The sequence below is a fragment of the Epinephelus lanceolatus genome, chromosome 3, assembly GCF_041903045.1.
Source record: "Epinephelus lanceolatus isolate andai-2023 chromosome 3, ASM4190304v1, whole genome shotgun sequence".
NCBI lineage: Eukaryota > Metazoa > Chordata > Actinopteri > Perciformes > Serranidae > Epinephelus > Epinephelus lanceolatus.
The window spans coordinates 46,761,526-46,773,058 of record NC_135736.1 but is presented as its reverse complement, the minus strand read 5'-3'; the positions used below and the strand labels follow the sequence as shown (position 1 = coordinate 46,773,058).

Sequence of the window (11,533 nt, the reverse complement as noted above, 5' to 3'; positions counted from 1 at the left end):
AACCCTAGAGATGGTTGTGCTGAAAATCCCAGTAAATACTCAGACCAGCCCGTCTGGCACCAGCAACCATGCCACGTTCAAAGTCACTTAAATCACCTTTCTTCGTCATTCTGATGCTCCGTTTGAACTTCAGCAGCTCGTCTTCACCATGTCTACATGCCTACATTGAGCTGCTGCCACGTGACTGGCTGATTAGCCATTTGCATTAACGAGCAGTTGAACAGGTGTACCTAATAAAGTAGCTGGTGAGTGTAAGTGCAGTACTTGAGTAAATATATATATTATTTTACATGCAAAGAAGAAACATGCTTGCTGTAACACAGAGGTACAAAGCGCTGATATATGTTCATCAGTATCTTTAAGGAAAAACAACAACAAGGAACTCTGGTTAAAATGTCTGAACATCTGTTTATTTACAGCATAATAATGGAAAATGTTTCAAATCCAAACTGAAACAAAACGCTGTAATTTCAAGACTGACGTGTGAGTTCAACATTTTAACAACTCAAAAACTGAGCATCAAAACCAGAAAAGCAAATAAAATACAAAAAGATTTAGAGTGACACTGTCATTAAAAATTCTGTACAAACTCTCGGCAAAAACGAGAATTAAAAAATAAAACCACTGAAAAAAAATCTTAGTTCATAAAAAATAAATATGTGATCAGGAGGGGAGTCCTGCGGCGAGGATGCTTCCCAGCAGCGTTCGATCCTTCAGAGCGTTTTCAATGTCTTTCTCCTCGATCTTTAGAAACACCTGCAGGAAGAAACAAACAAAGATCTCAGAAAACATCCTCAACTCTCTGATATACACGTCAGAACAGACCAAAACACAAATGCTGACTGTGTAGCTGGAAATATTTATGTGAGCGATTTCAGATCTTAAATTGATTTATACCCAGAGCTGCAACTATTTGTCAGTTAATCAAGAAAAATTTAATTTTTCAAGCAAAAATGCCAAAAATTAAATGATTATCACTTTTCAAACATATTATTTTGTTGCATTTCTTGATTTTACTTGATATCAGAATGACTCTTTTTGGATTTTAGATATTTTTCCAGGACAAAAAAAAAAAAAAAAAAAAAAATTGAAAAAACTGAGATGGACATTTTCAAGTTTTCTGATGTTTTGGTAAACAATACCAAACCACAATTAATGGCCATGCAGCTGAGCAGTAAGACATTTCAAGGACACATGTATTCAGGTTAAACTGAATACTCTGATAAAACGAGTTTACTGTACTGATAATGTAATTTTTTTACGAGCATAATCCAAGTAAAAATGTGTAAATATCCAGGAAAATTCTTGTTTAGGTAGCCGTGTTCAGTCTCTTACTCTTGTGATCAACAATGATCTGAAGCTCGATCCTGAGATTGTTCTGTTAATAGTTTTCTAATAAATAATAAATACAGCAACCTCCGATCAACACTTTTTAGTTTCAGGTGCAAAGTAACTTCAGGTTAAGGCCCACCTATTTTTCAGTTTAAAATCTGCCCCGTTCCATGTACAGATACGGACGAGGATAATCTAGCTGGTCAAACAGATACAGATATAAAAAGACATAAAAACTGTCCACTGATCTCACAGATGTTTTTTTAAAGAGAAATATATATAAATATCAGAAAAAGACGACGCATTTTTTTCTCCTTTAGTTCCCTTTTAAGCGCAAGACTTTTTAAACATTTTATTTTAATATATTTCTTATTTTATTTTGTTTTCTTTTTTTATCCAATTTAATTAATTCAATATTTTTTGTCTTGTGAATGTTTGTATTTTGAAAGTTATTATGAAAAATATAAAAATAAAAAAGGTAATATATTCTACTCATGTGATAATTATCTCTAACTTGTTTCCGTCTTTGCTGCATCGTTTCCATATTTTTCGTTCAGTTTTTTACCCCACCGCAGACACACAATAGGATTAAAAAAGAAAAAAAAAAAAACCTTAAAATTTATTTTGTTTAATATTAACTTATTTTCTTTGATTTTTTTCAATTTTTATTTTATTTATTAAACTATTTTTTGTCTTGTGCATGTTTGTAAATTTATATATATTATGTATGTCATTATGTAAATAATATAAAAAATAAAAGCAGCATTATATTCTATTTATGTGATAAATATCTTGAACTTGTTTCCTCGTTGCTCCCTGACTCAGAATGCTGACGTTAACCAAAGCAGGCCAACATGTGCTCGTAAGGTAACCTTTTAATATTTAGCTAAGAAAGTAAAAAAAAAAAAAAAAAAAAAAAAAAAAAAAAAAAAACTATGTCTCTACTCAGGTGTAACGGTACATTGATCTGAATCAATATATCCAGTCAGTGATGATCCAATGTCCAAAAGTGAAAACATCTGTAAGACACGCCTTTATTTTGAAATTTCTTTGACATGTCAGTGTCACGATTTCCGTCCAAGCACACAAGCGCTGTGCAGATAATAAGCAGGAAAGAAAAAGACAATGAGGATAGTTGCCGCTATCATCTCTTATCAATCACAAACCTCATCGCAGAACTTGAGATATTGCATCGTATTGTTGTCCAAACAACTGACATAATGTTGTACCATGATGAAACTTGTGATTTACACTCATATCTGCTTTTGTTTGGTTTCATTTTGTGAAACTTCTCTTTCTGATTCAAGAGAGAAATGACAGCTTAATAACAGACTGACAGCAGAGCCGGTGTAACAACTTTATCCCTCAGTGTCTGTTCTGACGGTGTGCAGGACAATCAGACAGTCTGAAATGATGCATCAGTAAAAAAAGGAACAGATGTGGTGATGTAATGGTGATGTAATGATGCAGAGCAGAGTGACAGAGTCATGGTGGAGCGATGATACATATATATGTGGCATGTACCTTAGTGAGACGAGCCTCTTTGGCTTTCTTCAGAGAGAAGATTCCTCGACTCTCCAGCAGACTGCAGAGAGACAGACACTCGCCCTGTCCGACTGCTGACACCTGCCGCCGTGCACACAGACGACTGTAAACCTCATGGAGCTGAAACACAAACACAAGGAGCAGTTTTACACTTTTGTTAAACACAAAAACACCAGAAGTGCCTCACATTCAGGCTGAGCTCCAGCGCCACCTGCTGGACATTTACAGTAAGTACAGCTGCAGCCACGACGTCACTGTGAGACATTTACTGATTGAATTAGCAGGTTTTATTCTGATAAACGTGTGTTCTGTAATGTTAACTTTGCTGCTAACTCTTACAGGTATGGTAACTTACATTCCATCTCCTACCTTTTAAGATGAAACTTTATTTATCCTGAGGTAAACTTGTGCAGCAGTTGCTGTACAAAGTTGTTTTAGTGTTTTGGCTAACAAAATCTCATGAACCCAGATAAAGTAGTACTTTGTGTTTGAGGTGGATCATCAGGGATTAACAAGAAACGCTGAATTTAATTTAAATGTTCTTAATAAAAAGGACTATATGTTTAAATACATGGGATTTATCATTTTGTTTTCTATTGTAGCATCAAATATGGTATAGAGAATTGTGGAATTTCAGTAGTATTAGTATCGACTACTTAATTTCTCGTATCTTGACGTGCCTAATTGTGATTGGGTCAAGATTTACAGTTGACTTTGCTTCTTCGTGTTCTTCTTTTGGTTCCTCTCACTCAAGTAGGAGGAGCTTAGCCTTGTTACCACAAGGAAAAACTACAGTTTAAACTTTAAACACTCCACATAAACAGTGTCCAAAAAGTAAAAAGATAATTAACTGCTGCTTGCCACAAAACATGTGTTGTGCTTAGTTCACAAAGTGCCACCAGGATAAATAAGATCTAAGAACATCAAGATAATCTCTTCTCATCGTTTCAAAGCTGCAACATCACACAGTTTATCAGCAGCAGCATTCTCTGCTCAGTGTTTTTCAACATCTACTCTGGTTCACTAAAAGTATCTCAGTTCTGCAGGACAACATCTTGTGTTGCTCTCTCTATATAAACCAGTTCAGTCACTCACCTTTCCGAGGACGATCTCTTTGCTCTTCCCGTTGCGTATGAGCAGCAGCAGGCAGCAGACCAGCAGCTTCTGCTGCAGGGGGAAACTCTCTCCGTCAGAGCTGCCGCCGTCGCCGCACTGTGACGCCATTCGGTCGCCATAAACCTCCGACAGCACCCGCGCAACCTGAGGGAGGCTGACCCGCGTCGCTGCACGCACCCAAGGACAAGAAATGGTTGAGTTAGTGTTTGTGTTTCTCCAGTCAGCAACAAAAAAATTGTCTAGCAGTTGCAGCTTCTTCAGACCAAATTTTAGAGATTGATTTCCAGATAATTTCATGACGACAGCAGTAAACGAAGGACACATCACAACAACACTCACCTTTAGTTTCAGCTTTTGGATCAGATGTTTTCTTCCTCTCATCAGACTCCACGACCTCAACAGCTCTCCTGGAATAAAAACAAAAGAAAATCAATCTAATGTCGAACAAAATCAACACCTAAACTCTCTTTTATGGCAGTACGAGATGAACTCATGAGGAAGTGACACAGGTTCACCTCAGGGCAGGAAAACACACTTTACCTGACATGTTTTCTATTTAAATTAGGTTCTAATCACAAATAAAACTGCTCAATCATAAAAAGAAAAATGGATTTATCTAATTTAAACTGCTTTGTGATCGAGATTTCTGTTCGATCGAAACGCTGCACGATTAAAGCCACTGGGAGCTTTTTATACAGTGTGCAGATCTCCTAACAAGCAGAAACAACACAGAGGTTTATTCTGCAGGTGGACACTCGTACCTGCAGATGTCCAGAGCTTTCCTGGCATCTCCTGACACCGCAGACACTTTTCTGGCACAGAACTGAACAGCCGAGGCGTCGAGGATGCCTTCAGCTGACGCCTGAAAGGAAGAAAACACAGATTAATACGAACGTTTGAGATTAAAAAAAAAGAAATACGAGCATGTCTTAAATTTTAACCTCCAGTCTGTGTTTACCTGCGAGAGTCTGTCCTGTACGATGGCGGCGAGCTCCTGCCGGCTGTAGGGAGGGAAGTGTAACAGCAGCGGGCGACAGTGAGGGCGAGCCTGCAGTCTGGGCAGGATGCGGTCGGTGAGATCCAGAGCGTTGGCGATACCTTACCAAAAAAAGGACACCTTTAACTTAGAGACGTTTTACGCAGGAAACACTGAACGCCTCTGTTTTTATAATCTGCTGTGTGTAACAATCAGCTTCTGTGTTTAACTCTCTCCTGTGTGGCGCCGCACACCAAAACCGTTAAATACCGTGTCCCCCAGTGAAAATCCAGGGAGGTATGAAAAAATAAAGATACCACTCAAGGCTAATATCCATCTTATCTTCCAGGTACTGACGTGTTATTGTGTGCGATGTCTTACCGACGAGACAGAGGCGAGACTTTGGCAGGTACGGCCACTCAAAGATGGTGTAGAGGACGTCCTGAGCTTTGCTGTCCAGCTGGTCCATCTCATCCAGAACCAGCAGCCTGACGAGGAAAAACAGATCAGAATTTATACTTCTGCTCTGAATTGACGCCGTACCTACGTCATAGCCTGATGTGCACCTCCCCACAAATGTAACTACACGTTGAGGAGACGCAGACCTCCTGTCTGTTTCTGTAAGCTGAAACCATTTCCCTCAGTGGAAACAAAACTTTGATTTATTTTAATTTCACAGATAAGAAACAATAAATTGTGAAGACAGTAAAGACTCCACAAAAATAACATTTTAAGTCTTGTGTGTGATTTATCCTGGCTTCATATGAGCAGAGGAAATCTCTGATAGTCACAACGTTAGTATGTTGTATTTGTGGGGAAAATGTGTCCAGATAAAGACAAGTGTTTGTCTGTGAATGCTGCGAGTTATAGTGAAGCTGATTTGTGTACTAGTGTTTGAAATTGTCTCTATTAAGACATGTTTAATGTGTGTTTTGACTTTACAGCACTTCACAGAAACCTCCACCTCCAACTAGTGTTTTGTAGGCTACAGCGTAGGGTCTGTGCGCAACTATAAATCCCCCTCAACAGAGAACCACATCAGGTTACTCACACAGCAGGCCCTGGGGCCGTCAGGAACCTCTGCAGTCCGTTCTGCCCGCCAGGCGCTCTCAGCTTGTCAGCGAGCAGCGGGAAGATAGCGTGGGAGCTCCGCAGACTCATACAGTTCACCACCACCGTCTGTACCGACGACAGCTCGGCCTAACGGGACCAGAAGACACCAGTTATAAACATTTAACAGAAAAAGTGGGACTTAAACATCCCGGGAGCACTTCCTGCAGCTACCCCTAAACTTCACAATACTGAAGTAAAAGCACAGAAGTGCCATCAAAAAAGGCTTAAAGTAAAAAAAGTAAGAGTGCGTATTATGCAAAACTGTCCATTTTCAAATCATATTTATCATTTTACTGGATTATGGTGTTTATAGATTAGAGAGTTAATGTGTTCTCTTTTGTAATGTTGCAGTTGGTACAAGTGGAGCCTATGTTAATTACTCTATATACTGCTGGGTAGCTTAATCTATATTAATATGTCATAATTTATTAGTTAATTTGTATTTTGTGATAATCTGAATCTGCAAAGAAGCTAAAGTTATGAAGTAAATGTTGTGGAGTTAAAAGCACAATATTTGCCTCTGAGACGTGGTGGAGTAGAAGTATAAAGTAGCACAGTGTGGAAAAACTCAAGCACAAGTACTTTATATTGGTACCTGAGAACAGCATTTGTAGTAAATGTCCTTATTTCAGTATTATCTGACTCCAGGTGGATCCATTCAAACCTTCCTGGAGTGACCCAAAGTCCCCACTAGGTGTCACTGCAGCTCCACACATCTAACTGAACTTCCCTTCAGCCTGCAGTCAAATATTTCTATTATTATTATTATTCGCACTGTTAAAGCACCTTCATCTCCTGCAGCACACAGTTGAGACAGGCAGTCTTGCCAGTGCCCGGAGCTCCGGAGATGTAGAGGCTGCCGGGGACCCGCTGCATGGCCTTCTCCTCCAGGAAAGACCGAATAGATGCCCGCTCGGACTCCCTGGACAGGAGCCGCTCAGGGATGGCGGTGTGGAGTGCCTGCTTCACGTTCAGAAACCTCGACTCTGGAGGAGAAACATGGAGGTTGAAATGTGTTGGCTCTTTTAATGATTAAGCCACTACAATAATTCTTTTTAATATTTGGTGATTTATAAAAGGACGTGGACGACACAACGAGACATTTGAAGTTGTAAACTTGGACATTTGTTACCATGTTCTTGACATTTTCAGACCAAACTCTTATTTGATCAATCAAAATAATGGTTGGATTAATGAATCATGAAAATAATAGGAGGCTGCAGCAATTGAACATTAACTTGGATTAAGTGGATATAAATTTAAACTAAGGAGCTCTTACTTTCTGCAAAGAGCCGAACGACTGGCTGCTTCCTCTCTGAGTTTTGGCGTGCCGGACTTCCAGCAGGTGTCTCCTGTCTCCTCGGAGATGATCTGGAGGTGGGAGACAGCGGCTGCCGTGGTGACGAGGGCGGTACCAGCTGTCGGCGAGCTGAGACTGGCGAGTTCTCATCAAAGCCGAGCTTTCTGGGAGAGGCCAGAGTCGGCTTGCTCTGCTTCGGCGGTGAACCAAGCAGGCCGGCGCCGAGGTTACAACCATTGTCGTCACCTTGAGAGAGAAAATACAAGTGTTTAGGAGGAAGTCGTATCTGTGACATCAAGACTTGATGTGACGTGATGCTCATATGGTCTTCCCGTCCTGTTAGAGGAGCCTCTCACCTGTGCGTTTTCGGGGGCTGAGAGGAAGTCGTTGCTGGAGACTGGGAGATGATGGCTGGGCTGCAGGTCGTCTGGGGGACAGAGGAGACAGGTGGGTGACCGGTCGTCTTGGGGAGAGAGGGGTGGGCTGGTTAGCGGGGCGTCTCGGGGACAGCGGTCCGATGCTGGTCAGGGATGGGGAAAGGTGCTGATGTCTGGGCTTGGATGGCGACGGAGCTGGAGATTTGTCCAGCTGCGGTGTCTTGGAGCGTGGGGGAACTCTGCAGGATTTGCGGCGAGGGAAGGACAGCGTGGGCTGAGCCCGGCCCTGAGAGCGTGTGCTGGGCATGTTGCGTTCAGTCTGAAACATGAATGAAAGATCACCTGTTAGTACAGAAAGTGGACTGGGAACACTGGGGGAAATTAGCGGGAACTTAACGGTTAAGTTCCCAAATGTTAGATAATGTTTACCAGTTCTTAGCACAGATATCTCCTGATCTTATATTAGACGCATGTTGTTGTTTTTGCATTGTATTTGGGTCTTGTACTGTTGTTTATGTACGAGTACAAACACAACGTTACTTGAAATTGTAAATCCCTCTGAGACAAAGTTGTGGCCACTTAAATAACTAACTTTTATTCATTCTGTACAGAACTTAGCTCAATGTGAGTTGTTTTTAAATATGTTTTATAAGTTGAGTAACGGTTAACTGTCTTTAGGGCAGCTTTTTTGACAAATCATGATGCAGGTAAGTAAGTAGAGGAGTTATGTAGAAATATGGTTATTAGAGGGAGTTCAGTTTTGCCAACAGGTAAGTCCAATTATGAAGTAAAATGGCAGAATTAAATATATTTTTCAAAATATTTGTAACATTAGAAATGTGGACTTATACATAAAAGGCTTTGTTCATTTCCACAGAAAGGAACTGAAAGATATTTCTAGAAGTTAAGACCCAACAAATTCAAATGTGAGACTATATAATGACTTTTGAGGCCTGATTGTTGTAACACTGAATTTAAGACTTGTTAGGACAGGACCTGCAGACACCCTGTAGTATCTCCTTTCCTCCACATCCAAACACTGAAGTGTATTTTGTCTGATATCCACGTTTAGTTTGTAAATGTGAATAAAGGATGACAATAAAGTTTCAGTGAATTGAATGTTGCAGTCGTTGTTCTTACACATCAGTAAAGCTTCATCTTAAACACCAAATCGGCCTAAAGTGATCGTAAAACGACAGAGAGTAATATAAATGTGACGGGTTTTAAATTTACCAAGCATTAGCTAACATTTGTTAACATTTAATCGCCCGCAGAACAAACAACAGTGCGGTTGTTAAATGGCGCCAAGAGAGCAGAGATCGAAACGATGACGTTTACACAAATAAATGCCAACATTTCGACTTTAATATTAACGTGGTTTAATTTAAAACATTGCATCAACATGAGAATATTTCTGATGGGGGATATTTAAGGGAAAAAGAAGCTAATCGTTGCATTTTAGACGATAAACTAGCAAACCAAGAAGAAGAGCTCTCTTCCGGTTACGACGAACAAACTATTTCACCTCTAAACAATAAAATTAAAGCGTTAGTGATATTTTTACCTGAATAAAAAGTTGTACGAAGTCTTCTCAGTTGAAAGTAGAGTGTTATCTTGTCCTGAAGCCCTCTGTGTGTCTCTATCTGTCCTCTTCCGCACACTCACTGAGCTCAATCTAGCGCCAAACCTCCTCCCGGATCAGCTGTGTGGTGAACGCGCTCCACTGCTGCGCTCTGATTGGTCCTTAAAGGTCACAGCAACGGCGTCCTCGATTCTCATTGGCTCGATGGAACATGCGGACGTTACGTCAGTGGTTAAGTAGCCGGCAGGGCGGGTGGCGGGAGTTTAAAAGAATGCTGTTTTGGCGGAATATAATTTCCCGGGAACTTCAGTGTTGTTTTGTTACATCAGTGTGTAACGTGGCGAAGTGTTCGTGTCAGAGTCCCGTTAACACATGATTGTTTATACAGAATAATCCGCCACCTGTGTCACTGATGACATCACTGAGTGTCGTTATATTAAAGACACCACTGATGATTTCCTTATTTTGTGTCAGGCTCACAAACACGTGCCCAAGACACTATTACAATGTGCATGTTATGTGACTGCTCAGCCCTCAAATAAAATACTCTGCTTTTTATCTCATTCTGCCACAAGTGTAGGTCCCCTTATTTTAGTTTAATTTTAATTTGATACACTTTATTAACCCCTGAGGGTTGTTTTCACTCAATGTTTTCACTCTTGTCATTTACACACACAGGCCCGAATTACACACACATGCACAAACAGGAGCTATACATGCATTACATGGAGAGATGTCAGAGTGAGGGGGCTGCTCATGACAGGCACAGTTTGGGGGTTCGGCGCCTTGCTCAGGGGTGCCTCGGCAGTGCCCAGGAGCTGAACTGGCACCTCTCTGTTGACTAAAATGGAGTGTAAGGGATGGGTGGTTAGTGGAGTGTTCCATGGCACTCCATAGGCTTTCATGGATGACCGCAGTTGGAGAAATAATAGAGAATAACTCAAATTTTTCATGATCATCCAGTCCCCCAAAAATCAACATAAATAGAGGTCATTATAAAAGAACATCCCTTATGTCTTCATATACAGGACAGTAAAACAAGAAATTAACCTTATTCTCAACCTCACCTACATTACACAACAAAATATTCTGTCCCTCTCTGGGGTGGAGTTAAACCTCCCAGTCTCTATGGCTGATGAACACAACTGTGCACACAGAGACACTACAATCAGATGAAACCTCCTCTGACTGCTCACAGGTGTGAACGCTTAGGCAGCATGTGTTGTATATTTTCAACAACTTTAAGATCACTTTTTGAAAATGTTTTCTTTTGGACATTTATGTTATTTTTCTGTTTGTTAGCGTAATAAAGCCTTTTATCGTCAACAAAACAAACACTTCAGTACAGTAACATTTTAACATTTCTGAGACACTTGTACTTTATACAGGCATTTGTATTTTGTTAAGCTTTTATTTCGTTTTTTTTTTTTAACACTGTTAAACACTGCAGTTATCCGACAGCTGTGGCCTTCAAGATGAGACAAGAGCACATATAAAGGCCACTTCCAGCAACAACACACAGCAGCACAGTGATACTCCACCAGCGGCCTGTGGGCCACAAAGGTGATACACAAAGGGATTTGTTTGCACTTTAACGTTAATTAGGTGCCAGGGTGCAATAAAAGCATCCAAACAGTGCCAGGGAAGGATCACTCGGACCCCCAACAGAGGTCTGAGGTCTGAATGACCTCAAATCATAGAAACGCCCCTGCACACACCTGCTATGTGCGGGGCTTTTGAGCCAGGCCCCTGGCCTCCTGTCATTTTGCTGAAGTGGCCCCGGGCAAAGCAAGTTGAGGATCCCTTCAGTAGCACTTTCAAGTTAATAAACCAATCTAAGAGAACATTACCCACAGTGACTGCTGATGTATTTGGTACATGTTACTCCCTATACATCTTTACTTCTGTCAAGAAGTATCTCATATTTTACTCAGACTTGAATGTTTCTTCCTGCCCTATACATTGCACAGTTTGGTCTGAAGGTGGCGCCAAAGCACAGGCCATGACACCTGACTCAGAGTTTGTCATGGTGACCATGAGGTGTAGTTACAACTACAACCCCAGCTCCACAAAAAGTTGGGACGCTGTGTAAAATCAGTATGCAGTGATGTGCAAATCCTTTTGGACCTCTATTCAAACTCATAAACAGTATTTATTTTCAATAATATACATTTATTCTGATCCAAAACACA

General features: G+C 40.6%; 1 protein-coding gene across 1 annotated transcript; it reads right to left on the bottom strand.

Annotated features, from left to right (window-relative positions):
- Positions 1 to 388: 388 nt before the first annotated feature.
- Positions 389 to 9,467, bottom strand: cdc6 (cell division cycle 6 homolog (S. cerevisiae)). The gene is made up of 12 exons (XM_033623596.2): positions 9,324 to 9,467; positions 7,739 to 8,078; positions 7,362 to 7,628; positions 6,869 to 7,068; positions 6,021 to 6,169; positions 5,351 to 5,457; positions 4,952 to 5,091; positions 4,755 to 4,855; positions 4,333 to 4,400; positions 3,973 to 4,160; positions 2,857 to 2,997; positions 389 to 756 (listed from the first exon to the last, which is right to left on the bottom strand). The coding sequence occupies exons 2-12, from the start codon at positions 8,064 to 8,066 to the stop codon at positions 664 to 666; spliced, it is 1,782 nt and encodes a 593-aa protein (XP_033479487.1). The 5' UTR covers positions 8,067 to 8,078; positions 9,324 to 9,467; the 3' UTR covers positions 389 to 663.
- Between the last annotated feature and the right edge of the window lie 2,066 nt (positions 9,468 to 11,533).

Coding starts and splice junctions, on each gene's coding strand:
- cdc6 (XM_033623596.2), bottom strand. CDS start 8,066: ATGCCCAGCACACGCTCTCAGGGCCGGGCTCAGCCCACGCTGTCCTTC. Junction 7,069..7,361: donor CGTTCGGCTCTTTGCAGAAA/GTAAGAGCTCCT, acceptor TTTCTCCTCCAG/AGTCGAGGTTTCTGAACGTG. Junction 6,170..6,868: donor GTGTGCTGCAGGAGATGAAG/GTGCTTTAACAG, acceptor TGGTCCCGTTAG/GCCGAGCTGTCGTCGGTACA.